Below are 26,661 nucleotides of genomic sequence, written 5' to 3'. Positions count from 1 at the left end.
CTGTAAGGTCTACACCTGTTGTATTCGGCGCATGGAACAAATACAAATGTATTTGATGTTGAAATTGAAATCGCATGTTGAAATACAATGCGCAGCCTAGGCTACACAATAATACATAATGTCTCACGGTTGTAGCCTATGATTTACCCGTCATTGTATTTACGTATTGTCAATCAGAGACAGGCCTATGATATTCGCCAAGGCAAGGCAAGACGTTTTACCAGAACACAGCATAATATGACAATCTGTTTTTAGGCTATATAGTAGCGTAAATACATGTAGGCAAACGTGTGGTTCAATTGATTAATTCGCAGTGTCGTGACAATATAAGATACCACAGCGACCGGTGGTCATGCGTAAAAGGCAACTCGTTGTAGATGTCTTCGATCCATGACACTCAAGACTAACCTACACAACGGGACTTTTCCCCTAAATATATTTAACGTTGTGTGCGGGGCTGTAAAGTGCACTGGGACGCACGTTTACTTTAGCTGTAGACAGGGGCCTATTCAATCCGCCGATACTGTTGCAAACCGTTTCTTAAACGGAAGCAAACGGAACGAAACGTGGACGGATTTACCTCAATTGGTCCAATAGAAACTCTCGTTTTAGTTGCAAACGGAATGCAACTGTTTGGACTAATGATTACACCCCGCGCTTCAGACGGGGTAATGAGACAGCTGCTACACGTGACGGTTACATGGTTGTATAACGCAAAATATTTAGGTCAACACGATTCTTGTTTGGCACGTACACTTACATAAAGTATCTCGAAGTCTCGAATAACACTGACCTGAGAGACAAAAAAAGAAGTTCGAACGAGGGGGGAAAAGACCACTCGAATAAGTTTACATATATGTATATATATATGTTAATTTTTCAGGTTGGACACGTATATTTACACGAGAAAGCAGTGTTATAACTCACAGATTGAAACCGTTCAATTCTAGGGAGCCTAGAGTAGTAGCCTATATAGACAATCATTTTTCCCTCAAATAAATGCAAAATTACACTTTGTAGCCTATCATTTTAGAAGATAAAAGGAACGTTTCATTCCAAAATCGGGCTGTAATATAATGAGCTATGCTATTGCCTATTGATAAGGGACGCATACAGAAAACTCTTTACATTTACATTTAAGTAATTTAGCAGACGCTCTTATCCAGAGCGACTTACAATTAGTGAGTGCATACATTTTTCATACTGGCCCCCCGTGGGAATCGAACCCACAACCCTGGCGTTGCAAGCGCCATGCTCTACCAACTGAGCTACAGGAGGCCTATTGTAATGAAAGTGAAATCTTGGTGTTTCATGAATGGTTGTCCTACTGGCTCTGGGCTATAATATATATCCTACTAAACGATAGCCTCTGTGTGTATGTGCGTGTGTGTGTGTACGTGTGAATGCAATGGACAGAGTGTCCCCTTCTCGGGTGGTTTGTGTGAATGAATGCGAGTGTAGTGGTGACTGGTGATAGAGGAGGAGCCAGATGGACCTCTTCCGCGTTTTCCTGGAGTTGTGTTCTCATTACTCAGGAGCCTACTTTGTCCTCGCACGTGTAGGTCTACGTTTCTATGTCTACCCCCCTCCCCGCCTTAGAAAAGAGAGAGAGGAGGAAAAAATAAAGTAAATTATACAACAATCCCCCGCCTCTTCTCCCCTACAGTAGACTACTTCTACAACATCTAAGCTACACTACCACTTCCTCATGTTCTGCGGCGCTTGGCTCCTACTGACCGGCTCCAGCCATGTCCGTAGAGAATTCAGCGGCCGGCGGCAATGACAGGACCGCGGACAAACGAACAGGTACCAGTAGACCTACTTGTACCGTGTTCAAGACAACTCGGAAACTCGTTCGGAAACTCGTAAGATGAGGTCCACGTTTCCCATTTGGAAAGTATCAGAATCAACCAATAGGAACCTCTACGCAAAAATCGTACCCACATTTTCACTCGGATGTTCTGATCTTTCCGAGTTGTCATGAAAGCATCACGTGTGAGTTCTAGTCTGTGAGGTGATAATAGCCTATTGCAGTCGATGCTATGTGCCGGGAGGAATTGAGGGGAGCTGTTTCCATGTCTTTCGCTTTGAAAACAATTCTGGTTCTCCCCAAAAATGTAGGTCAGTAGATCAGTGGAGCAAACGCACACTCGAGGAAGTCCTGGGATGCGCTCGTGGGAGTTTAATAATTTGTGGAATATTTGTGGCATTCTACCATTTAATTTCACAGGTATGAGTTGGCGTGATTTTATTAGAATTTGTGCATTGTGGAATTGTGTTTATGGTAAACCTGGTGTAAAACTATGCAGCTGCCTTTTCATAGACGGTCAAAAGATCTTCTGTTCATCCCTTTGGTATTTTGTAGGCTATTATGTAGGCTATTATAAAATAAGATAATCAATTAAAATGGCACCAATCACGCATTTTATGCATGGCTTATGCTTGTACCATATCCTGTTCAGTCGGACGTATAGCCTAAACTGTATTTTAAATATGTGTGTTGGGTAGCCTAAAGTCATAGCTTAGCCTACATGTTTTCAGAGTTGTGAGTATCTTGATAGTATAATTAGAATGTATCGCGGCAGGTTTGTACTTTTGGCGACGAGAATTTCCCATGTCTAAACCATTCTGATGCATTGCCACATGTTTCGTAGACTGATCCCCATAACCCCATTGTGATTTTGGGATGCATGGTAAAATGTTAAAGAATATTACCAAGAAGTGGGTTATGAAACTGTTTCCAAATTTTCAAGGTGGGTGGGTGGATTTATTGGAATGCAGAATGGGAAATTGTTAGTTCGCTAACGTGCACGCTAGGCTAATATGCTGCATGCATGCTTAATAACACAATTTCCCATTCTGGAATTTGTCCATAACATCCAATAACGTAGGTGTTATGAATTTAGTTGAATATGGTCACCGAGGACGCTCCTTTGAAAATAATACCTATTTGTAGCATAAAACATTTGAAAAAAATGTATAGGCCTGCCTGACCCATTTTAATTGAGCCTATGCTACTTCAAGTAGGCTAGGCTAGCTGACATTTGGCCAATATTACCTTACAACTTGTTTAGGCTAATTAGTCCTATGTGTTCAGTTATTTTGTAAAACACCATAGCCTATAACTTCATATAACTCTTCAAAGCAAGCTGTACGTGAGCGTTTGGACGCTTATACAAGAGGTAGGCTGTAGGTCAATCAACACTTGGGAGTCTTTCTTCTCGCCACACGTCTTTACGCATTAACGTCACACACCAATAACATGTCCTGGGTTGGCTTATATAGGACTATAATTTGAAGTTAACAATATGAAATGCAAAAGGACTCTATCAGCAAATATGGTGTGAATTTCATTTATCAACATCAACATTATCCTTGTTGGGAGACTACAAACAGTCTTGCTCTGGACTGTGGCCCATGTCAAATATGTGGCAAACATTTTGACATTAGTTGACGATTATTAATGGTGTAGGTTTATCACTCAATTGCTGTAACAGTATTTATTTATTCCTGACCTTAATAATAATTGAAAAAACTTAAAGTACTACCAGACCTAAAGGTGTTCTAGGATGACAAACTGGAATCGATAAAGGGGATGGACAGAGAAAATAATGTATTACATAGCACTCAGTCAGGCAACCAATTGTTAAAACCATGTTGCCAACAACAAACTGTACTTCACCTGAATAACATGGATTTCCCCATTACAAGATGTAATCCCTCTGTATTGTATATTGAATAAACCAAATGTATTCAGCTGTCAGCCCTCTTTCTTAATATTGTATCTCATCTCACGTATGCATGTGTTCAACCTGATATCGCCATTTTGCCTGGCCCCTAGTATTATTCAAAACCAGTGCAGAGGTTTGTAGGTGGGTGGGGGTGGGGGTGAATCCTGTGGGAGTGGGAGGGGAATGGTCCTCAGGTGAACTAGTCAGATTGGCCAATGTGACAGGTGTAGAATTGCCTCACTGTTGCCTTTCTTTTGTTGGCTTGAAAGACAGCCAAAGGATTGGATTTATTTTCTGATAATAAAAACAAGCTTCCTTAAATGAAGTGAAGTGTAAAGCTCAGATTCCTCTGAAAGAAAATGTGCAAACACAAGGAGGTATGATTAGCCATGAATGATTAACCCATAATTCATTCTAGGCTTTTACATGTAAGATTGATGAATATATTTGTGGAGGACAGCTTCACTGGAACCTCCCTTTTTCCATGAGGGGGAGATGAGAAAAAAAGTGCATATTGTAAACCTGGACACCAATAACTAGCCTATCGGGTGTCTACAATTTTCTACAAGTATAATATGGAATTTGAACAGAGAAGGATGTGTGTAATGTAAACAAGGGTACTTACACTAGTTACTAGTTTATCAGGTGGCAAACTACCTACGTTTTTTCAGTGAATATAATAGGGAATCTGAACTCGGTTACTCACCACTCACCAATACTGCTTTAACTAGATACTGCCATAACATTATACTGCCTTAACTAGATTCTGCCATAACTAGATTCTGCCATAACGTCATACTGCCATAACTAGATACGGCCATACAGTGGTGGGAAAAGTACCCAATTGTCATACTTGAGTAAAAGTAAAGATACCTTAGAAAATTATTCAAGTAAAAGTGAAAGTCACCCAGTAAAATACTACTTGAGTAAAAGTCTAAAAGTATTTGTTTTTAAATATACTTAAGTATCAAAGGTAAAAGTATAAATAATTTCACATTCCTCATATTAAGCAAACCAGACGGCACAATTTTCTTGTTGTTTTAAATAGAAATAGTCAAGTAAAGTACAGATACCCCCCAAAAACGACTTAAGTAGTACTTTAAAGTATTTTTACTTAAGTACTTTACGCCACTGCTGCCATAACTATATACTGCCATAACATCATACTGCCTTATCTAGACACTGCCATAATGTCATACTGCTGTGCTGTCTAATCAATTTTTCGACATTCATGTTCTAGTTTTACCATAGACCCTATCGACACAATGGCTTTATAACAAACATAGAGGTGTAGTGAGTTCTTGTGTGAGAGCGACGGGTCAGTAGTGAGGGATAGGGGAGGGTGATTATGAGGCACCAGCACCTGAAGCACCAGCCACAGGAAGCTCATCTGATGAGGGAGAGTCCTTTTAAGGGTCTGTTTATATTGGCTGTGACTGCCAGGGTCTTCATCATTATCAGCTGAAGACCTGGACCAATGGAGTAGTGCGATCCTTACCACATTTATCCAGCCAGGAGAGAGCATCATCCATGGAAGGTTCAGCGGCTGCACTATCAAGCTCCAATGCAGAGGCTTCTCACTCCGTCACACAGGCCTCACTTGCCATACAGTCATCTCTTAGGAAGCCAGGACCAGAAGTGTAATCTTGTGTCTCATTCAAGGTGATTAAATTGACCTGGTTTCTGCACCACCCACTCATGTCCTGCACAACCAGAGATCTTGTTAATGTCTGGTTCCCAGTTGTCAGTGAGTTTGCGTTTCCCTCTGCATCTCCTATTAGCCACAATAATTGCATTAACATTTAAGAAGAATACTTTACAGTCCATTCTTTCTTTCAGAAAACAGAAATTGGTTCCAATCCCCCTGAGACACACACACCCTAAGGGGTCGGAAACACACTGAGCATTTAAGGGTTAACTGCCTTGCTCAAAGGCACAACGGCAGGAGATGACATGGAGAGAGGCTGGCCTAGCCAGGAAATGACTGCTGCGTATTTACCAGGGGTTGCTCTGGTCCCCTGATGACCTTTGATCTGAAGTGGGTCAACCAAACGGATGTGTAGCGCAACCATTTCCCTACATACCTACCTAATTGTATTTGATATGACATTATCTTCCCCTTTAGTTAGTTAATGCAAAATAGGGATCTCCACTTTTTTTTTTTTTTTTTTTTTTTCACCTTTATTTAACCAGGTAAGCCAGTTGAGAACAAGTTCTCATTTACAACTGCGACCTGGCCAAGATAAAGCAAAGTAGTGCAATAAAAACAACACAGAGTTACATATGGGGTAAAAAAAACATAAAGTCAGAAATACAACAGAAAATATATACAGTGTGTGCAAATGTAGCAAGTTATGGAGGTAAGGCAATAAATAGGCTATAGTGCAGAATAATTACAATAGTATTAACACTGGAATGCTAGATGTGCAAGAGATTATGTGCAAATAGAGATACTGGGGTGCAAAAGAGCAAAATAAATAACAATATAGGGATGAGGTAGTTGGGTGGGCTAATTTCAGATGGGCTGTGTACAGGTGCACTCTTCCCTTTACAATTGTGTTGGATTTTATGAAATGTATTATGTTGTTCTAATTTATAACACGTTTCAATTAATACATGTTAGTGTGTACCAAAGCATTCTAAATGTACCTCAACCCTGAGCTACTCTCTGTCTTAGTCAAACATCCAAAGCCACAATGTTTCTACTTTGATTGGGCAACAAACTTTGTCAGATTTGTCTTAACTATTTTAATGAAAATTGAAAAATAAATAAATGGAGATTAAAATAAAGTAATAACTGGCTAACCCTACATGATTGTACAACTTGGTAACTACAGAATTAGCTAAATTATAAAAATTACTACAATTTCTCTACCTGTGGAATATTTCCACCTGTTTTGATTTTATGCTACTACAGTTTCTCAATGCTTGGTGAGATGCCTGCAGAAAAAGGAAGAGCGGGAGGGCAGGGGTGGAGTATTTTGTGCATTCCACCTCTGTCAGAAATGACCCCCAAATTCCTAGAAATAGCCTAGGTTAGTTGATTATTCATTATTTGTAAGCATTTTTTTAGCATTAAAAGCATTAGAATCCCAAAATATCTTCCCCCCTTTCAACAATATTTCAAATAAAATGTCAACTCTTAAAGTATAATGGGAGTCATGTGCAGGAAGTAGGTCAATGTTACAGCATTATATAAGCAGTGAGGTAAGGCAATAGCAGAAACCATCACGTGCCACATGCTGGGGGGAAACTGGGAGAAAGCCAGTGGTTAGACGCCCTCTCATGGTGACTTGTACTAGGGACATGAAAACTCATCACGTGCTGCCTGACAGCGGGGAGAAACTGTCTGAGCCAGAGGTTGGTGTCTGCTAGGCTGATTTAGGTTGATGAGTTCATTCACCTCACCTGCCAGGCTTATAGCTTTCAAGATGATCAGTTACAAGCTGGAAGGTCATTTCCAGTTAGCTGAACTTAAAACTGATTTACACTGAGGAACATTTGTCAATAGGCATACAATGGAGAGTTTATTTATAGTCCTCTCAAGTGGATGTTAGTTAGTGCATACACACTTATCATGTGACTGATCAACACAATAACATTTATATTTATAAGATGTTTTACAATTATTTTTCTTTTGAAACTTTTTACACAATATTGAGTTACACTCCCAGGCACCTTGTAATTATACAAGGTTCCAACCATATGTATGGGTTGCTTGAAGTCAACATCCATTGAGTTGGTATTTGTGCCATCTTCTGGGCAAAGCAAGTAACTGCAAGCATCCATTCATTATTTTATTTTCTCAGTACTCAGTTGAGTGTTTCAATTGAGGATCGGGATATGTGAATGTCTTTCATAGAGGTTGTCAAAATTGGCAAATATAAAAATCAGAGGAATTAAACAAAACACCAACCCATTTAGTCTCTAGGCCTCCGTAAGGGTGTCAGTGCTACAATAATGCATCAATTTGACCGTGGAGGAATTACAAATTATGAGAAATCAAAACTAATGTGTCAGTTTTGTATGGTTCTTGTGCCCGTAGGAGAAAACAATAGCCCTCCTGTCTCTCGGCCTGACGTCATAACCCCACGCCTGGCAGGAGCCATGCCTCATGTCATAACCCCCCACCTGGCAGGAGCCATGCCAATCCAAGAGCTGCCTAGGAAACGGAAGGGGGATCTAGACAACAGGTAAGAGCAGAGAGATCTCACCTATCATAAAGTAGCATAAAAATAACAAAATTCTTATTTTTTTCTCTTACTCGGTGGACTTATATTTTGTGTTCTCTCTATGTCTTGCAGGGAAAATAGTGATACTCAAATGGAGGAGGAACAGAGCAGGTATTTGAAGATTCTTTAGAAATTATTTTTATTTCAGCACTAATCTTGGAAAGATCTCTCAGGGCCAGGCCAGGTGATTAAATTAATCATTTTAAATAATCATATATATTTCCCATTCCAATTCAGATCGGAAGACGATGATCAGCAGGTCAAAATGAAATGCTTCAGGTAAGAGCCTGGGCGTACATATTCATTTGGTATATTGAAAGGGAGTTAAAGGCCCAATGCAGCCGTTTTATCTCAATATCAAATCCTTTCTGGGTAACAATTCAGTACCTTTAAATCAAAATGGTAAAAAATAAACAAAAATAGCTTCTTAGCAAAAGCAGTTTCTCAAGCAAGAATTTTGCTAGGACTGTCTGGGAGTGGTCTGAGTGGGGAGGGGAAAACCAGCCGTTATTGGCAGAGCGGTTTGGAACTCTCTTTCTTATTGGTCTATCAACTAATTTACCAACAGGCAGGCCAAAACTCCATCCCACCAAAACAGGCTGAAATTTCAGGCGGTCATTTCAAACAGATCTTACTTACTGGCCAGGTCGCAGTTGTAAATGAGAACTTGTTCTCAACTGGCTTACCTGGTTAAATAAAGGTGAAATAAAAAAATAAAAAATAAAAAATAAAAGGGCATTATCATAATTTTCACAATTTCACAGTATTATTCCAACCTCATGGTGTGGAAATATATATAAAACACAGGAAAATCACATTTCTGACTCCACTGGCCCTTTAAAGTATGCTTTAGGCATATCCTCTCAAGTTCAGTAAAAAACAGGAGGATACTTTAATATTATAAATGACCTAATACTACACTCAGGTGTGTTTCTTGTGTGATTATTGGCACTCTGTGAAGCTGGTGGTACGATGCGAGCGACCACATCACCATAACGCCAATAATAACAATAGCACACACCCTCATGTGTTGTTGCTTTAATAAATGATATCATGCTGACTTGATAGCAACAAGCTTCACCTTGCCTCAGCCCGTAGTGAGATATGTGTGTGAGAGAGAAATACGTGTATTTGTGCCCTCACTCACAGGGAGCCACACAGCCAAATTGAAAAGCGGAGGAGGGACAAAATGAACACCCTTATCGATGAGTTGTCAGGCATAATTCCCTCCTGTAACCCCATGGCCAGAAAGCTTGACAAACTCACGGTGCTGCGAATGGCTGTGCACCACCTCAAAGCCCTGAAAGGTAGGCCTCATCATCCCAAAACTGCCCCTACAACACTGGCCCTACAACACGGTACACATCTCTTTAAGGTAGATCTCATAAAGCTACACTAATGCAGTTAGAGTCTTGGACACATGGTGGCTGCAAAATACACAGCTGTGCACAAATAGCTTGGTTAATTGCTGATTATATATATATATATATATATATATATATATATATATATATATATATATATATATATATATATTAAACTCAGCAAAAAAAGAAACGTCCTCTCACTGTCAACTGCGTTTATTTTCAGCAAACTTAACATCTGTAAATATTTGTATGAACATAACAAGAGTCAACAACTGAGACATAAACTGAACAAGTTCCACAGACAATTTGACTAACAGATGGAATAATGTGTCCCTGAACAAAGGGGGGGGGGGGGGGGGGGGTCAAAAAACAGTCAGTATCTGGTGTGGCCACCAGCTGCATTAAGTACTGCAGTGCATCTCTTCCTCATGGACTGCACCAGATTTGCCAGTTCTTGCTCTGAGATGTTACCCCACTCTTCCACCAAGGCACCTGCAAGTTCCCGGACATTTCTGGGGGGAATGGCCCTAGCCCTCACCCTCCGATCCAACAGGTTCCAGACGTGCTCAATGGGATTGAGATCCGGGCTCTTCGCTGGCCATGGCAGAACACTGACATTCCTGTCTTGCAGGAAATCACGCACAGAACGAGCAGTATGGCTGGTGGCATTGTCATGCTGGAGGGTCATGTCAGGATGAGCCTGCAGGAAGGGTACCACATGAGGGAGGAGGATCTCTTCCCTGTAACGCATAGCGTTGAGATTGCCTGCAATGACAACAAGCTCAGTCCGATGATGCTGTGACACACCGCCCCAGACCATGACGGACCCTCCACCTCCAAATCAATCCCGCTCCAGAGTACAGGCCTCGGTGTAACGTTCATTCCTTCGACGATAACTGCGAATCCGACCATCACCCCTGGTGAGACAAAACCGCGACTCGTCAGTGAAGAGCACTTTTTGCCAGTCCTGTCTGGTCCAGCGACGGTGGGTTTGTGCCCATAGGCGACGTTGTTGCCGGTGATGTCTGGTGAGGACCTGCCTTACAACAGGCCTACAAGCCCTCAGTCCAGCCTCTCTCAGCCTATTGCGGACAATCTGAGCACTGATGGAGGGATTGTGCGTTCTTGGTGTAACTCGGGCAGTTGTTGTTGCCATCCTTTACCTGTCCCGCAGGTGTGATGTTCGGATGTACCGATCCTGTGCAGGTGTTGTGACACGTGGTCTGCCACTGCGAGGACGATCAGCTGTCCGTCCTGTCTCCCTGTAGCGCTGTCTTAGGCGTCTCACAGTACGGACATTGAAATGTATTGCCCTGGCTACATCTGCAGTCCTCATGCCTCCTTGCAGCATGCCTAAGGCACGTTCACGCAGATGAGCAGGGACCCTTGGGCATCTTTCTTTTGGTGTTTTTCAGAGTCAGTAGACTGTGACCTTAATTGCCTACCGTCTGTAAGCTGTTAGTGTCTTAACGACCGTTCCACAGGTGCATGTTCATTAATTGTTTATGGTTCATTGAACAAGCATGGGAAACAGTGTTTAAACCCTTTACAATGAAGATCTGTGAAATTATTTGGATTTTTACTAATTATCTTTGAAAGACAGGGTCCTGAAAAAGGGGTTTATTTTTTTGCTGAGTTTATTATATATATATATATATTGTTAATATTTATATATACTTTTAACTCAAGTTATGGTAGAAATATCAAGCTCCTAAGGGACAGGTACAACACAGACTAACAGCTCAGTGCTGTGTTCGTCTCCTCAGCAGGTGCCAGCAGCTCCTTTACTGACGTTAACTACAAACGCAAGCCTTCATTTCTGCCTCAGGATGATCTCAAGCACCTGGTGCTCACGGTAGGCCGCCCTTCAATCTGTCTCAATCTCTTTCTCCAATCAACCAAGAGCAATCCCATTTGGTATTGTGGCAGCAGTCACAACAGTGGGGTAGGATTATGTGGTATGTCGATTTACAGTTTTTATGTGTTGGGTCTACTAGGCTCCAAAAATAGCTGAGAATTTTGGTATTAATATGGGAAATATAATATTAATTAATAATAAATTCACCTTTATGATTACAATAATGAGGAAAAATCTACAATTGTGTGGTTTTTACTTTAAAAGTGCCGCATTTTATCCAAAGTTATGAGAGACTGGTGGACATGTTTCTCCTTCAGACTTTAAGTCTACACTTTATTTTAAGGACAGTACCTCAGGCATACCCTCTGGGTTTGCTACAGTATTTTTTCCATTCTGTCGCTAACTAATTTCACTCTGGGAAATCCCTATTAAAAACAGGATGTGTCAACGGCTCCAGTTCTTTCCCCTCGCTTGGAGTGTTCTGTTGTATAACCTTTGCCAGCTCTGATCTCCCACAAGTGTGCCATTTTGGAGTAAACAGAGGGAGTGGATACACACTGATGGTTTCAAAATACTGTAGCAGTGTCAGTGTTTTCATGGATCCAGATTGAAATATATTGAGGTCGTGCCGTGTCTCTTTTTCCCAGGCTGCAGATGGGTTCCTGTTCGTGGTGAGTTGCGACAGGGGGAAGATCCTCTTTACCTCAGAATCCGTCTCCAAGTTCCTCAACTACAGTCGGGTCAGTGAACTGGTTATACTTAAGCAATAAGGCCCGAGGGGGTGTGGTATATGGCCAATATACCACGGCTAAGGACTGTTCTTAAGCACGACACAACGCGGATAATTACTACTTAATTCTAAATTGAGCTAATTATTGAGGTCACTATCACTCAATCCTATCTACAGTGGGGAAAAAAAAGTATTTAGTCAGCCACCAATTGTGCAAGTTCTCCCACTTAAAAAGATGAGAGAGGCCTGTAATTTTCATCATAGGTACACGTCAACTATGACAGACAAAATGAGAAAAAAAATCCAGAAAATCACATTGTAGGATTTTTAATGAATTTATTTGCAAATTATGGTGGAAAATAAGTATTTGGTCAATAACAAAAGTTTCTCAATACTTTGTTATATACCCTTTGTTGGCAATGACACAGGTCAAACGTTTTCTGTAAGTCTTCACAAGGTTTTCACACACTGTTGCTGGTATTTTGGCCCATTCCTCCATGCAGATCTCCTCTAGAGCAGTGATGTTTTGGGGCTGTCGCTGGGCAACACGGACTTTTAACTCCCTCCAAAGATTTTCTATGGGGTTGAGATCTGGAGACTGGCTAGGCCACTCCAGGACCTTGAAATGCTTCTTACGAAGCCACTCCTTCGTTGCCCGGGCGGTGTGTTTGGGATCATTGTCATGCTGAAAGACCCAGCCATGTTTCATCTTCAATGCCCTTGCTGATGGAAGGAGGTTTTCACTCAAAATCTCACGATACATGGCCCCATTCATTCTTTCCTTCACACGGATCAGTCGTCCTGGTCCCTTTGCAGAAAAACAGCCCCAAAGCATGATGTTTCCACCCCCATGCTTCACAGTAGGTATGGTGTTCTTTGGATGCAACTCAGCATTCTTTGTCCTCCAAACACGACGAGTTGAGTTTTTACCAAAAACTTATATTTTGGTTTCATCTGACCATATGACATTCTCCCAATCCTCTTCTGGATCATCCAAATGCACTCTAGCAAACTTCAGACGGGCCTGGACATGTACTGGCTTAAGCAGGGGGACACGTCTGGCACTGCAGGATTTGAGTCCCTGGCGGCGTAGTGTGTTACTGATGGTAGGCTTTGTTACTTTGGTCCCAGCTCTCTGCAGGTCATTCACTAGGTCCCCCCGTGTGGTTCTGGGATTTTTGCTCACCGTTCTTGTGATCATTTTGACCCCACGGGGGTGAGATCTTGCGTGGAGCCCCAGATCGAGGGAGATTATCAGTGGTCTTGTATGTCTTCCATTTCCTAATAATTGCTCCCACAGTTGATTTCTCTTCAAACCAAGCTGCTTACCTATTGCAGATTCAGTCTTCCCAGCCTGGTGCAGGTCTACAATTTTGTTTCTGGTGTCCTTTGACAGCTCTTTGGTCTTGGCCATAGTGGAGTTTGGAGTGTGACTGTTTGAGGTTGTGGACAGGTGTCTTTTATACTGATAACAAGTTAAAACAGGTGCCATTAATACAGGTAACGAGTGGAGGACAGAGGAGCCTCTTAAAGAAGAAGTTACAGGTCTGTGAGAGCCAGAAATCTTGCTTGTTTGTAGGTGACCAAATACTTATCCACCATAATTTGCAAATAAATAAATTAAAAATCCTTCAATGTGATCTTCTGGATTTTTTTTCCTCAATTTGTCTGTCATAGTTGACGTGTACCTATGATGAAAATTACAGGCCTCTCTCGTCTTTTTAAGTGGGAGAACTTGCACAATTGGTGGCTGACTAAATACTTTTTTCCCCCACTGTATTATCCACTTAAATACTCTCAATGACAACTTTAGGAAGAGTCCATTACTTAACAGTGCTATCCCATTCATTTAGTTCCATGGTTCGGTTTTCTTTGGCCATTTGTAACAGGCACCCCATGCCCCTACCACTCCCATTGATTTTTAGCTAGCGGTGTTTGTAGTGGCTGTCTAAAGAAAACCGAGCCATGGATTATATTTTCTCCTGGCCCATAGACTACTTACAGGGTGAGGAACTATCTAACATTAAATTGTAAAATACTAAATTCCCCTTTAATACCTTGTAATTTCTGTACCATAGTAAAGTTATACCTGAAACTGTTTCATGCTTTATGTTGTGGAGGTTTAACCAGAAAGTTCAGGTGGTTCTGAAGTGGGGATCTGAATCAGTTGTTTAGTATAGTTGGCTAGCTAGCTAGCTCACACAAGATTTGGTTTCAGGTTCGGAGATGATTAGTTTGGTTCTGATAATTAAAGTACTGTTTTTGTTTACAGTTGGAACTAATTGGACAGAGTCTTTTTGATTATGTCCACCCGAAGGACATTAGTAAAGTGAAAGAGCAGCTGTCAGCCTCAGGATTATACCCTCGCGAACGGCTCATAGATGCCAAAAGTAAGTCTGCAAAGACTTTATTTAAATGTATCTGTTGCTGGGATTTTCCTATCTTATTTCTCTCTGTGTTTTGTTTTGTTTGTGTCTTGTTGAAATGCAGTTTAAGCTATGTCACCACTATAACGGTATTACTTTAAAGAAAGCTACAGCTTGTATCTCAGTTCTATTAGCACAGGGGAAAGAGCAGAGAGCCTAGGTTCTGTTTGTTGTTGCTTTACTGGTTTCCACTTTGACCTCGTTCTCTTTTGAGGTCACAGATTTTTACTTTTTAGGTTCCGTCTTCAATGTTACGTTGTGTTTAAAAAATATATTATAAATATAATGTGATGTTGTTGGATCATAGGCTCTCCCGGGTTCTTTTGCAGGGTTACAGGTACAGGACCTTCCTGTGGGAGCAGTTCAGCTGTGTACAGGGGCACGGCGCTCCTTCTTCTGCCGCATGAAGCACAGCAGAACAGTTATGAAGACAGAAGACAAAACCATCCAGCCCAGCAGCTCCAAGAACAAGGGTGAGAGAGCCATGCAGATAGAACTTTCACAAAATACATCGTAAGAGCAGAGAGGAACGTGGTGGTCATCAACCCAGAAGCACAATTATTATTTTTTTTATTCCACCTCACTGAGGTAGTTGGTTAGCCCTGATAGGGCCATGATTGGAATTGCATGTGGGGGTTAAATGTAAACACGTGTTTTATGTGCACTGTCTACCCCTGTAGAGTCTCAACGATACTGCACTGTCCATTGCACTGGTTACATGCGGAGTTGGCCCTCCACCCAGCTGGATGCTGAGAGCGACGATAACGAGTTCTCCCAACTGTCCTGCCTGGTCGCTGTGTGCCGCGTTCACCCTAACAATGCCTGTCAGCCCTCACGTGAGGTCAAGGTCAAACCCACCCAGTTTGTCACTCGCTTTGCAATTGACGGCAAGTTCACCTTCGTGGACCAACAGTAAGTGGTGTCTAATACACAACCCTTTTTGCGATTTTCTCTCATTATTAAATATTCTTGGCAGGTGTTGGTGTAATGTTGAACCAATACTGTTCATAAGGGGGCATTGTGGGCATAGCCTTCACCTGGTGAAAAACACTGGGAGGAAAATAAAACCGAATCTATACCCTGTGAAAGTAACCACCCCTTTCGCTTTACTTCTGGATCAAGTCCGCTAATCTTTTGAACGGGCTTCACGGTTATATAATCAAATTCGTAATATATATACAGTGGGGGAAAAAAGTATTTAGTCAGCCACCAATTGTGCATGTTCTCCCACTTAAAAAGATGAGAGAGGCCTGTAATTTTCATCATAGGTACACGTCAACTATGACAGACAAAATGAGAAAAAAAAATCCAGAAAATCACATTGTAGGATTTTTAATGAATTTATTTGCAAATTATGGTGGAAAATAAGTATTTGGTCAATAACAAAAGTTTTTCAATACTTTGTTATATACCCTTTGTTGGCAATGACACAGGTCAAACGTTTTCTGTAAGTCTTCACAAGGTTTTCACACACTGTTGCTGGTATTTTGGCCCATTCCTCCATGCAGATCTCTTCTAGAGCAGTGATGTTTTGGGGCTGTCGCTGGGCAACACAGACTTTCAACTCCCTCCAAAGATTTTCTATTGGGTTGAGATCTGGAGACTGGCTAGGCCACTCCAGGACCTTGAAATGCTTCTTACGAAGCCACTCCTTCGTTGCCCGGGCGGTGTGTTTGGGATCATTGTCATGCTGAAAGACCCAGCCACGTTTCATCTTCAATGCCCTTGCTGATGGAAGGAGGTTTTCACTCAAAATCTCACGATACATGGCCCCAGTCATTCTTTCCTTTACACGGATCAGTCGTCCTGGTCCCTTTGCAGAAAAACAGCCCCAAAGCATGATGTTTCCACCCCCATGCTTCACAGTAGGTATGGTGTTCTTTGGATGCAACTCAGCATTCTTTGTCCTCCAAACACGACGAGTTGAGTTTTTACCAAAAAGTTCTATTTTGGTTTAATCTGACCATATGACATTCTCCCAATCCTCTTCTGGATCATCCAAATGCACTCTAGCAAACTTCAGATGGGCCTGGACATGTACTGGCTTAAGCAGGGGGACACGTCTGGCACTGCAGGATTTGAGTCCCTGGCGGCGTAGTGTGTTACTGATGGTAGGCTTTGTTACTTTGGTCCCAGCTCTCTACAGGTCATTCACTAGGTCCCCCCGTGTGGTTCTGGGATTTTTGCTCACCGTTCTTGTGATCATTTTGACCCCACGGGGTGAGCCCCAGATCGAGGGAGATTATCAGTGGTCTTGTATGTCTTCCATTTCCTAATAATTGCTCCCACCGTTGATTTCTTCAAACCAAGCTGCTTACCTATTGCAGATTCAGTCTTCCCAGCCTGGTGCAGGTCTACAATTTTGTTTCTGGTGTCCTTTGACAGCTCTTTGGTCTTAGCCATAGTGGAGTTTGGAGTGTGACTGTTTGAGGTTGTGGACAGGTGTCTTTTATACTGATAACAAGTTCAAACAGGTGCCATTAATACAGGTAACGAGTGGAGGACAGAGGAGCCTCTTAAAGAAGAAGTTACAGGTCTGTGAGAGCCAGAAATCTTGCTTGTTTGTAGGTGACCAAATACTTATTTTCCACCATAATTTGCAAATAAATTCATTAAAAATCCTACGATGTGATTTTCTAGATTTTTTTTCTCAATTTGTCTGTCATAGTTGACGTGTACCTATGATGAAAATTACAGGCCTCTCTCATCTTTTTAAGTGGGAGAACTTACACAATTGGTGGCTGACTAAATACTTTTTCCCCCCACTGTATATACAATTACATTCGCTTTTACAGAGTTTTTGTCCATTGAAGACCATTCAAAAAACCTACAAAAGTTTTTAAAAACTACAATGCTGAGGGGCAGTCACTTCCTGGTAACTTTCATAGCGTATTGTTCTCAGAGTTTTGTTCAGATTTGATCTCTTTCAGCTGAGTTGAGTATGTTTTGATACATACTGTAATGTTAGCCAAGGCTACGGTAAGTTAAAATGGCCTTGGCTAACATTACAGTTATACCCTGGGTAACCCAACCTGTGCTTGTATTAACAGCCAAAGAAAGAAACAAATAAAGAGAAAAGCAATGACGTTGGTTAAGGCAGGCCTGGCAGGCAGTCATCTTGGATAGGGTTTGCCATGGCACCCCCTACCATACCACAGTGGCTGTAAGTGTAATGGGGTTACCCCAAGTTTTCCAGCAACTGGTCCGAATGCATTCCAAATGAGACAATATACCCCTTGAAGAGATGACTGTACTGATTATTTCAAGAGATGGCAACAGTACATTACTGGTACTATTGGTTTGAAATATTGATAATAACTTTGCTAACTAGTGAGTTGAAAAATGTTTACTTGGAACATTGTGTTGGAAATATTCTTTTTTTTATATAGTAAGCATGTCAAGATAAATACCTTTTTACTTATCGGTTGTCAAATAGGCAGCTCCATTTCACAACAGGAGCCATTTCACGTATGTGAATTTGTTATTGTGACCCAGGCTGTCCAAAAATGTTACACTGGTGGTGAGATCTTCTGACTAACAGCAGAGAGTGCATTGAACGCGTCAGTCCAATTTGATTAAGTAAGATTGAGTAAGTAGTTCTATTTTTGTTGCTTTTGAGTGAGATTCTTTCTACTTTGGTATTTGATCCCAATTCAGAGAACAAGAACCCAGTTCACTTTACTGTGGTCAGATGTTTGACAACCATTCCATTTACTCTTTTCCATAGAAACAGAAAGGCTGCATCATGTATATTGATGGTTATAGTTAGTATTTATTGTGCCATTCTGAAATGATGTACATAGTTAGAGCTGGTAAGTGGACAGAAGATATCAACCTGGTACTATAGTTGGTTTATAGAGAATAACAGCCTCCTTGTCTCTGTCCTTCAGAGCCACTACTGTTCTGGGCTACTTGCCACAGGAACTACTGGGGACGTCGTGTTATGAGTACTTCCACCAGGACGACCTGCAACAACTTGCAGAGACACACAGGAAAGGTAATGGAGAATAGTTTGGTTGTCTTTGGTATCTACTTATACAGTGGGTAAAAAAAGTATTTAGTCAGCCACCAATTGTGCAAGTTCTTCCACTTAAAAAGATGAGAGAGGCCTGTAATTTTCATCATAGGTACACGTCAACTATGACAGACAAATTGAGATTTTTTTTCTCCAGAAAATCACATTATAGGATTTTTTATGAATTTATTTGCAAATTATGGTGGAAAATAAGTATTTGGTCACCTACAAACAAGCAAGATTTCTGGCTCTCACAGACCTGTAACTTCTTCTTTAAGAGGCTCCACTATGGCCAAGACCAAAGAGCTGTCAAAGGACACCAGAAACAAAATTGTAGACCTGCACCAGGCTGGGAAGACTGAATCTGCAATAGGTAAGCAGCTTGGTTTGAAGAAATCAACTGTGGGAGCAATTATTAGGAAATGGAAGACATACAAGACCACTGATAATCTCCCTCGATCTGGGGCTCCACGCAAGATCTCACCCCGTGGGGTCAAAATTAGCATAAATCCCAGAACCACACGGGGGAACCTAGTGAATGACCTGCAGAGAGCTGGGACCAAAGTAACAAAGCCTACCATCAGTAACACACTACGCCGCCAGGGACTCAAATCCTGCAGTGCAGGACGTGTCCCCCTGCTTAAGCCAGTACATGTCCAGGCCCGTCTGAAGTTTGCTAGAGTGCATTTGGATGATCCAGAAGAGGATTGGGAGAATGTCATATGGTCAGATGAAACCAAAATAGAACTTTTTGGTAAAAACTCAACTCGTCGTGTTTGGAGGACAAAGAATGCTGAGTTGCATCCAAAGAACACCATACCTACTGTGAAGCATGGGGGTGGAAACATCATGCTTTGGGGCTGTTTTTCTGCAAATAATAATAATAATAATAATATGCCATTTAGCAGACGCTTTTATCCAAAGCGACTTACAGTCATGCGTGCATACATTTTTTTGTGTATGGGTGGTCCCGGGGATCGAACCCACTACCTTGGCGTTACAAGCGCCGTGCTCTACCAGCTGAGCTACAGAGGACCAGGACGAGGTAGCTCAGAAGGAAAGAATGAATGGGGCCATGTATCGTGAGATTTTGAGTGAAAACCTCCTTCCATCAGCAAGGGCATTGAAGATGAAACGTGGCTGGGTCTTTCAGCATGACAATGATCCCAAACACACCGCCCGGGCAACGAAGGAGTGGCTTCGTAAGAAGCATTTCAAGGTCCTGGAGTGGCCTAGCCAGTCTCCAGATCTCAACCCCATAGAAAATCTTTGGAGGGAGTTAAAAGTCCGTGTTGCCCAGCGACAGCCCCAAAACAGCACTGCTCTAGAGGAGATCTGCATGGAGGAATGGGCCAAAATACCAGCAACAGTGTGTGAAAACCTTGTGAAGACTTACAGAAAACGTTTGACCTGTGTCATTGCCAACAAAGGGTATATAACAAGGTATTGAGAAACTTTTGTTATTGACCAAATACTTATTTTCCACCATAATTTGCAAATAAATTCATAAAAAATCCTACAATGTGATTTTCTGGATTTTTTCCCCTCATTTTGTCTGTCATAGTTGACGTGTACCTATGATGAAAATTACAGGCCTCTCTCATCTTTGTAAGTGGGAGAACTTGCACAATTGGTGGCTGACTAAATACTTTTTTCCCCCACTGTAGGTGAGAACCATATGTTCTCCAAATGTGCAGGTTGCTCAAACAGATATGAAACATATTTTGGTTGCAGAAAATTACCAGGTTCTTACTTATGTTGCATGGTAAAATGGTAATTACTAGGGCTGTGGCGGTCATGACATTTTGTCAGCCGGTGATTGTCAAGCAAATAACTGCAGGTCTCACGGTAATTGACCGTTAATTAACATAAACATATTTATCATCTCCTGGCTTCCACACATAGCCTGCAAGCCACTGATGCAGACCTTTGGAACATCTACATTTAAAAAAGTCTAATAAATCCATGTAATATAGCCTACACCATCACAATAAATCCATTATTTAATTAAGACAGGTCTAAAGAAACATTATATAAGAAAATGTAGTCTATTTCAGAAGAACAGAATATCATACACTGAGTTGTCCTTACAAGCATTTCGCTACACCCGCAATAACATCTGCTAAATATGTGTATGTGACCAATACAATTTGATTTGATTTGATGTTAGGTCCTTATCTGGCTATGCCATATGGCTGTGGGCTACACTAGTTCATTTAGCAGACAAGATTTGCTTAGAATTCCGTGGCATTATTTTATATTATTTTATAGTATGAAGAATACAATTGAACATAGCTGAATAAAATATAAATCATATTTTCTCCAAACGATTTGAGGGAGTGCACACATGCGGCTATTCTGTGTTGAGGTTAACAAAGAAACAGGTACTCCTATATGCTTCATTTAGAGTTATTTATGTAACTTTAGTTGTGATACAAATGTTGGGTTATATGTTTTGATTTTATATATATTCTAAGGCTGTACACACTTCATCAGTCTCTCATTCACAATTTGACAAGCACTTGATAATGCCTCGAATTTACTGGCTGCATCCCCTTGTGTGGCTTTAATACCCCCTAAAAAAATCCTTGCCTTTTTCGGCCAGTGGCCATTGTGCCCTTGGGTTGAATATAATAATTATAATTCCCTTCTCCCGGCTGCGTGCCGAAGCACCTCTCACTCACATGGAAGCACCGCTCACTCATATGGCTCTCTGTCATGTGATCGGGTCTTTCTCACAGGCTACAAGTGAAGACAGACACATTGGGGACGCAACTGCGCGCGTTTTTTTCCAATTTCGAGGCGCATATTGAAGATATTGGAAGAACTGTCCACTTTTCGTCAGCTGACAAGATGAGTAGGCCTAACGAACAGCAAAAGCACTAGCCTATGTCAATCTACTCTCCCCCATAGTACAAAAGTTGAGCTATTCTATTCTGTGAGAGAAATAAATATTCCAAACATAGTCTGGGACATTTGTGGGATGCGAAAGATCCCAAATTAATACCACCACTAGCATCAAAAAACCTGTTTTAAGCAAGGAGCCTGATGCATCAGATGATGCATGGGTGGTCCTCTGTAGCTCAGCTGGTAGAGCACGGCGCTTGTAACGCCAAGGTAGTGGGTTCGAACCCCGGGACCACCCATACACAAAAATTTATGCACGCATGACTGTAAGTCGCTTTGGATAAAAGCGTCTGCTAAATGGCATATTATATTATTATTAGATGAGAACGTTTAGCTTAAAATGCTGATGAACTATTAGGCTATTTCTTCACATTATAAGTGCAGCAATGCACACACGGCAGTAGGCTATAAGCGCAAATGTTTCATTAGCAGGAAAACACCATTCTCAAAAGTGACCACAAATGTGATTATGCATGTAATGCTTTTATTATAAAGGTGCATTTTTATGGTGGAAATTATCTTCCCCAAACTTGAAACTCACGCGCTGCGTATGTATGCCAGTTAGGCTCTACACCTGTGCTTCATTTTAAGAAGTTATTTGGCCACTTTAGTTGTGATACAAACCTTATCAAAACATATAGGCCTATGGGCTAGGCTACATGATGTGTGGGACTATGATTTGAAAAAGTTGCAAAAAAAGCATGCGCTGTTTCTTGCCTTAAGCTTGGCATCATTCACAAGTGATAGGCTAATATTGTCACCCATCACACTATTCTTGATTTAATCTTGTCTTTACATATATAAAATAATATATGTGTGAAATTTGTTATGATTTAAAATTGACCATTATCATTCACCTGTCTCGAAACAGGGGCAGCGGAAAAAAATACATGTCATCTATGCACTTAAATAGCGAATGGAGGACGCTTTTCCTGTGGTTCATTTTCATGCCAGCCAGGTAGGCTATACTCCTGTTGCAAAGAGAAGCAATGTGCTTAATATTAGAAAGCTGAGAAATAACTATAGTAGGCCTAGCCTATAGAAAGCTGATGGGTTCATCCTCTTTTTAGTAGAGGCCATCACTCTGTGTGATTAGATTTTCGATGACGTTTGCATTGATGTCAGAGTGATTAGAGGGACAATAGAGTGCTGAGTACCAGGCAGTTAGCAAGTTTGGTAGGCTACTAATGACCATCAGCAGCATCAGAGCTTGGAGAGGCCTAATTACTGTGACTAAACGGTCACGTGGAATTTGACTGCCTTCATGACTCGTGACCGCCGGTGTGGCGGTAATACGGTCACCGTAACAGCCCTAGTAATTACACCATAATAACCGATGCTTACTTGTTTTTTATTGCGGGGGGGATTCATGAATAAAACTAGCACATTGCAGTGACAGAAATTGTGTTTTGTGTCTCAACAGTTCTCAGCAGTAAAGAGAAGATTGAGACCAGCTGCTACAAGTTCAAAACAAAACATGGCTCCTTCGTCATGCTTCAAAGTCAGTGGTTTAGTTTTATAAACCCGTGGACCAAAGAAGTGGAGTTTATTGTGTCATCCAACCGAGTTTTGTGAGTGCCTTTTCACATTCGGTCTAGATTGTGGGTTGAACGATCTATAATGATATTCAGTAAAATACATTTAATTTAATAATCTGCTTTGAGTCAAGACACAAGTTCAGTCAAAAGTGTCCCATTTTGGTCCCAAAATGTAGCTGTTGTTCGAGAGTCCTCTGCGTTATACTAATGACATCATACAAGGGATGTACAATCATTTGTCGTCTGTTCCCTCTCCACACACAGGGGACCCGGTCACACAGAAGCTGAACAGCCGAGTAGCTCCAAGCTGTCGGAGGGTAAGGAAAGGAATATTTGTCATTTTGGATATAACTAAGTTTGGGTGTGTGGACCGAACTTAGCTCACTGTCCTGACCCCTCCCTCTGTTACAGAAGATTGCAAACGTACCATCCTTATCCCTGGCATCTCCAGTGGCATGGCCACTATGATCTACGCTGGTAGCATAGGGACCCAGATAGCAAACGAGCTCTTGGACTCCAACAGGTGTGTTGCATGTATTATGGCATTGTTTTACAATGCAATAAATGCACCGATCTTGGATGTTGATTGGTCTCCACGTAGGCAACAGCATGACCCATAATGCTGTGGTGGCAATGGTTTGATTATTAAAACCATTTTCACTGAAGGGTTCTGTCAGAGCTTTCTTTGGCAACCAGGAGGAAGCTGGTACTTGTAGTCGGCTTACATTGTTATTTTGTTTTATTGGCCCATGACCTTGAACATTTTGTTACATTAGTTCTGCTTTCTTTCACCGCCAAAATGTCACTGTTTCATAGACGATGTCTTTGTGTCTGTGCAGGGTCAACTGTTCTCCATCCAGTGGAACCTCCAGTCCCTTCTGTCCACCTCAGGACAGGTCTCCAAAGGTCTCCTCTCATGCCAATGTGAGTCATGTTACCTACCTCCCCTCTCATCCTACAGTGTCTTTAGGACCCTAGGTAGTAGTTGCATGTTGACTATAAAACTTTTTAAAACACTTTTTCAAAACTATTTTCATTACGGCATAAAGGGAGAGAGTATAATGTTTTTTTACATGCAGATTGCAACCATAACCACTGGAGGTCTCCCTATGAACACATGCCTTGCGTAGATAAACAATTTTAAGCTGAATGTAATGTTTTGATGTACTTTAACTTATCAATTACCAGGGTAAATATTACCCCTCATATTAGGTGCGCTTGAAGAGTTTTGTAAATGGAACTTTGTATATAAAAATCTGGAGAAAAACTGTTCTGTATTATTATGTACCCACTTGTCCTCTTGCAGATGCCAAATGAGGAGGTGACTGACTCAGATACAGTGAGCAAGTCTGGATCAGAGTCTGCTTCAAAGGGGGCCACATACGCTGGCAGCGACACACATATGGACACAGGTAGTTACCATTCAAAAGCATATACAAAGTAAACTTAGAAGCAATGCATTTACATGATCTTTAATTTACCTAGACTGTTATCAATCAGACAGTTTTAAGTGTATATTTGGGTTACTTAGTTATACTTAGAGTTTATACTTGGTTAGCATACGACTGACATAACTTTGAGTATTGGTTGATTTTGATGACAGCCCGTTCTCCTCCCCCAGGAGAGAGCTCCCAGATGGACCTGGACAGCATGGTGGGACCAGGCCTCGGTACCCTGAGCAACGATGAGGCTGCCATGGCCGTCATCATGAGCCTGCTGGAGACTGATGCCAACCTGGGGGACGCAGTAGACTTTGACAACATGCACTGGTCTCACTAGCAGAGATTCAAATGCCATCAATTCAGGAGAATAATTGAGATTCCAATTCAATAATTGAAAAATGATATTTATTCTTACGTACATTACTTCATTTATTTATTTAAGCATTTTCAAAGAGGATTTCATTCAATTCCTGAATTGGGATTTCAATTCACTTCCAGAATTGAAATGGAATTGACCCCCAACACCATCAGTCCTAAACTCTGTAGTTTATGGTTAGACTAGCTCCATCCAGGGACTATTTTTGTGTGCGCCGCTATCAAGGAAACAGATTGATGTGCTTCTGAGGGACTTCTACGGCTCGGCTCTCTGTTCATGTTTCAGGAAGAGATATCCAGCCTGGGCTAAAACCAGTAAACGCTTTGGTGGCTTACACAGCTGTTTCAAGTTTGTTGTGGATTTTTTTGATCAATGTTTCAATGTAACTGAATGTGTACTAAAACCACCCTTGTTTGCCTATATCTGGGGGGTCACAGATCGATAGCAGTTTGGTACTCTTGGGGTTCCCGCCGGTGTGAAAGTGATCAACTCAAATTCCAAGGGAGTAGACGGCGACATATGTTAATCAATTGCAAAGTATATGAATTCTGAACACTGATCACTTGTGTGAATAACTTGAAATGAAACATTGCAACTGTGTCTTCACTCAAATTGTCATTGTCTATTATTACAAAGTCAAATTGTATATTCTGTCTTTTTACTCTTGCATTGTAGGCTTTCGTATAGGTGAATCAATATTGCTGCCATGTCTATTGCATAGACAGCAGCATCACTTTTTCTGAAGTCACACAGAGGTAGAGCTGCTTCTCTTGAAATGTTTTTATTTACACTGAAACAGAACACCCTGAAGGTGCACCTGCAGGGATGTAATGGAGGCTAAACGCACAGAAACACCTTTTTATTGTGCGAAAAGCATTTACGCATTTATTATGCAACGTCTGCGTTGTTAGCAATAGCGTATGCATTGCCTATCCTAGAGGACCACAATGGAAATAAGCTCTCAGGCTTTATTGTGTTTTGTCCTCAATGGTTTTAAATGTAATTTATAATGATAAAATAAAATACTCACTGCCCGTCATCACGACCAGCGTTCAGCGCTTACCCTCTTTAATCCTTTACCACTACATCCCTGTGAATCTGCCTTATACAAACACATCCTAGTGTGTTTGAAATGTGGAGGTGTGAAACTAATCCAGACAAGGAAAACGATGCTTGCAAACAACCATTTGATCCTCGCTTTAGCAAACTATTGTGAAAGCCTCTTTAGTCCCAGAACCAATCTCAATGCCATGTCTGCTTTTGCTATGAACAGAGCATTACTTTCTCTCTGTGTGAAGTTTGCACACCTTCGAAATACTTAAAATCCAAGTGCTTGAAAGTAAATGAAGTCTCTATTGCTGGAATTCAATCTAAATGCACTGCATTTTGTTCTGCAATTGTGATTACCACTTGAGGGACAAAAATGAGAAATATCAGTGAATCCGTAAAGACTTGAATTGTAATGCCTGTGTGCACTCCTGCAGTGTTGATTTTTATGACATGTTTTGGGTGAGGGAAGATCATGGCTTCATGTGCATAGAATCAAGTAATCTGGTACAGAAAAGCAAATTAATAGGCTGCATGTCACACTTTGATATTCTTTGGCTCTGACCAGTGCATCAATGCAATGCAATTAAACATTAAAAACAAATCTGAACCCATTAAGTTGAATTTGAAACGTATGTTTTTATCTTGAAAGTTTGTAAACGTCATTTATAGGCATTGCTTAAATATTGAAAATCTGGAAACTGCATTTCAACTCTGAATTTGAATAATAAAAAGATATGTATGTGAATGCAATAGTTATCAAGTTTAATTGACGCTAGAAGTACCATGGTCCCGACACTACCCTCTTCCTTTAGAAAGTGAGGCCCTCTGCTTCACTCTCACAAGTCCCTTGTGCCCGTACTGATGGGAAATAATTTTTATGACCTTTATGACCTCCCGCTATCCCACTTCTGACACCCAATGTAGTAAATTCAGGGAGTACCGACCAAGACTCGATCCCAGGTCCCTGTGACTGTAAGTTCAACATCTTA

General features: G+C 41.2%; 1 protein-coding gene across 2 annotated transcripts; it reads left to right on the top strand.

The window, feature by feature from the left end:
* The first annotated feature begins 1,548 nt into the window (after positions 1-1,548).
* LOC311129844 (basic helix-loop-helix ARNT-like protein 1) lies at positions 1,549-26,417 on the top strand. Of its 2 annotated transcripts, none has more exons than XM_084162340.1 (17): positions 1,549-1,806; positions 7,777-7,924; positions 8,036-8,074; positions 8,201-8,242; positions 9,113-9,270; positions 11,097-11,185; positions 11,836-11,928; positions 14,191-14,308; positions 14,674-14,817; positions 15,025-15,256; positions 18,235-18,341; positions 22,690-22,837; positions 23,069-23,121; positions 23,219-23,327; positions 23,644-23,728; positions 24,111-24,216; positions 24,426-26,417. In XM_084162340.1, exons 1-17 carry the CDS (start codon positions 1,749-1,751, stop codon positions 24,581-24,583), a joined length of 1,887 nt encoding a protein of 628 aa, XP_084018466.1. In that variant the 5' UTR covers positions 1,549-1,748; the 3' UTR covers positions 24,584-26,417. The 2 variants fall into 2 exon arrangements, with proteins under 2 accessions (XP_084018466.1, XP_084018465.1); XM_084162339.1 differs by having other exon boundaries at positions 23,216-23,327.
* The last annotated feature ends 244 nt before the right edge of the window (positions 26,418-26,661 follow it).

The sequence above is a fragment of the Coregonus lavaretus genome (genome assembly GCF_964263955.1).
Source record: "Coregonus lavaretus genome assembly, chromosome: 5".
NCBI classification, from domain to species: Eukaryota; Metazoa; Chordata; class Actinopteri; order Salmoniformes; family Salmonidae; genus Coregonus; species Coregonus lavaretus.
The sequence above is the reverse complement of the archived record's forward strand: the minus strand, read 5'-3'. Positions and strand labels throughout refer to the sequence as shown.

Bases quoted from the DNA above. Each gene is read 5' to 3' on its own strand.
- LOC311129844 (XM_084162339.1), top strand. From the start codon at position 1,749: ATGTCCGTAGAGAATTCAGCGGCCGGCGGCAATGACAGGACCGCGGAC. The intron at 11,186-11,835 runs GTAGGCCGCCCT...TCTTTTTCCCAG, and splicing joins TCAAGCACCTGGTGCTCACG to GCTGCAGATGGGTTCCTGTT. The intron at 23,328-23,643 runs GTGTGTTGCATG...GTGTCTGTGCAG, and splicing joins GAGCTCTTGGACTCCAACAG to GGTCAACTGTTCTCCATCCA.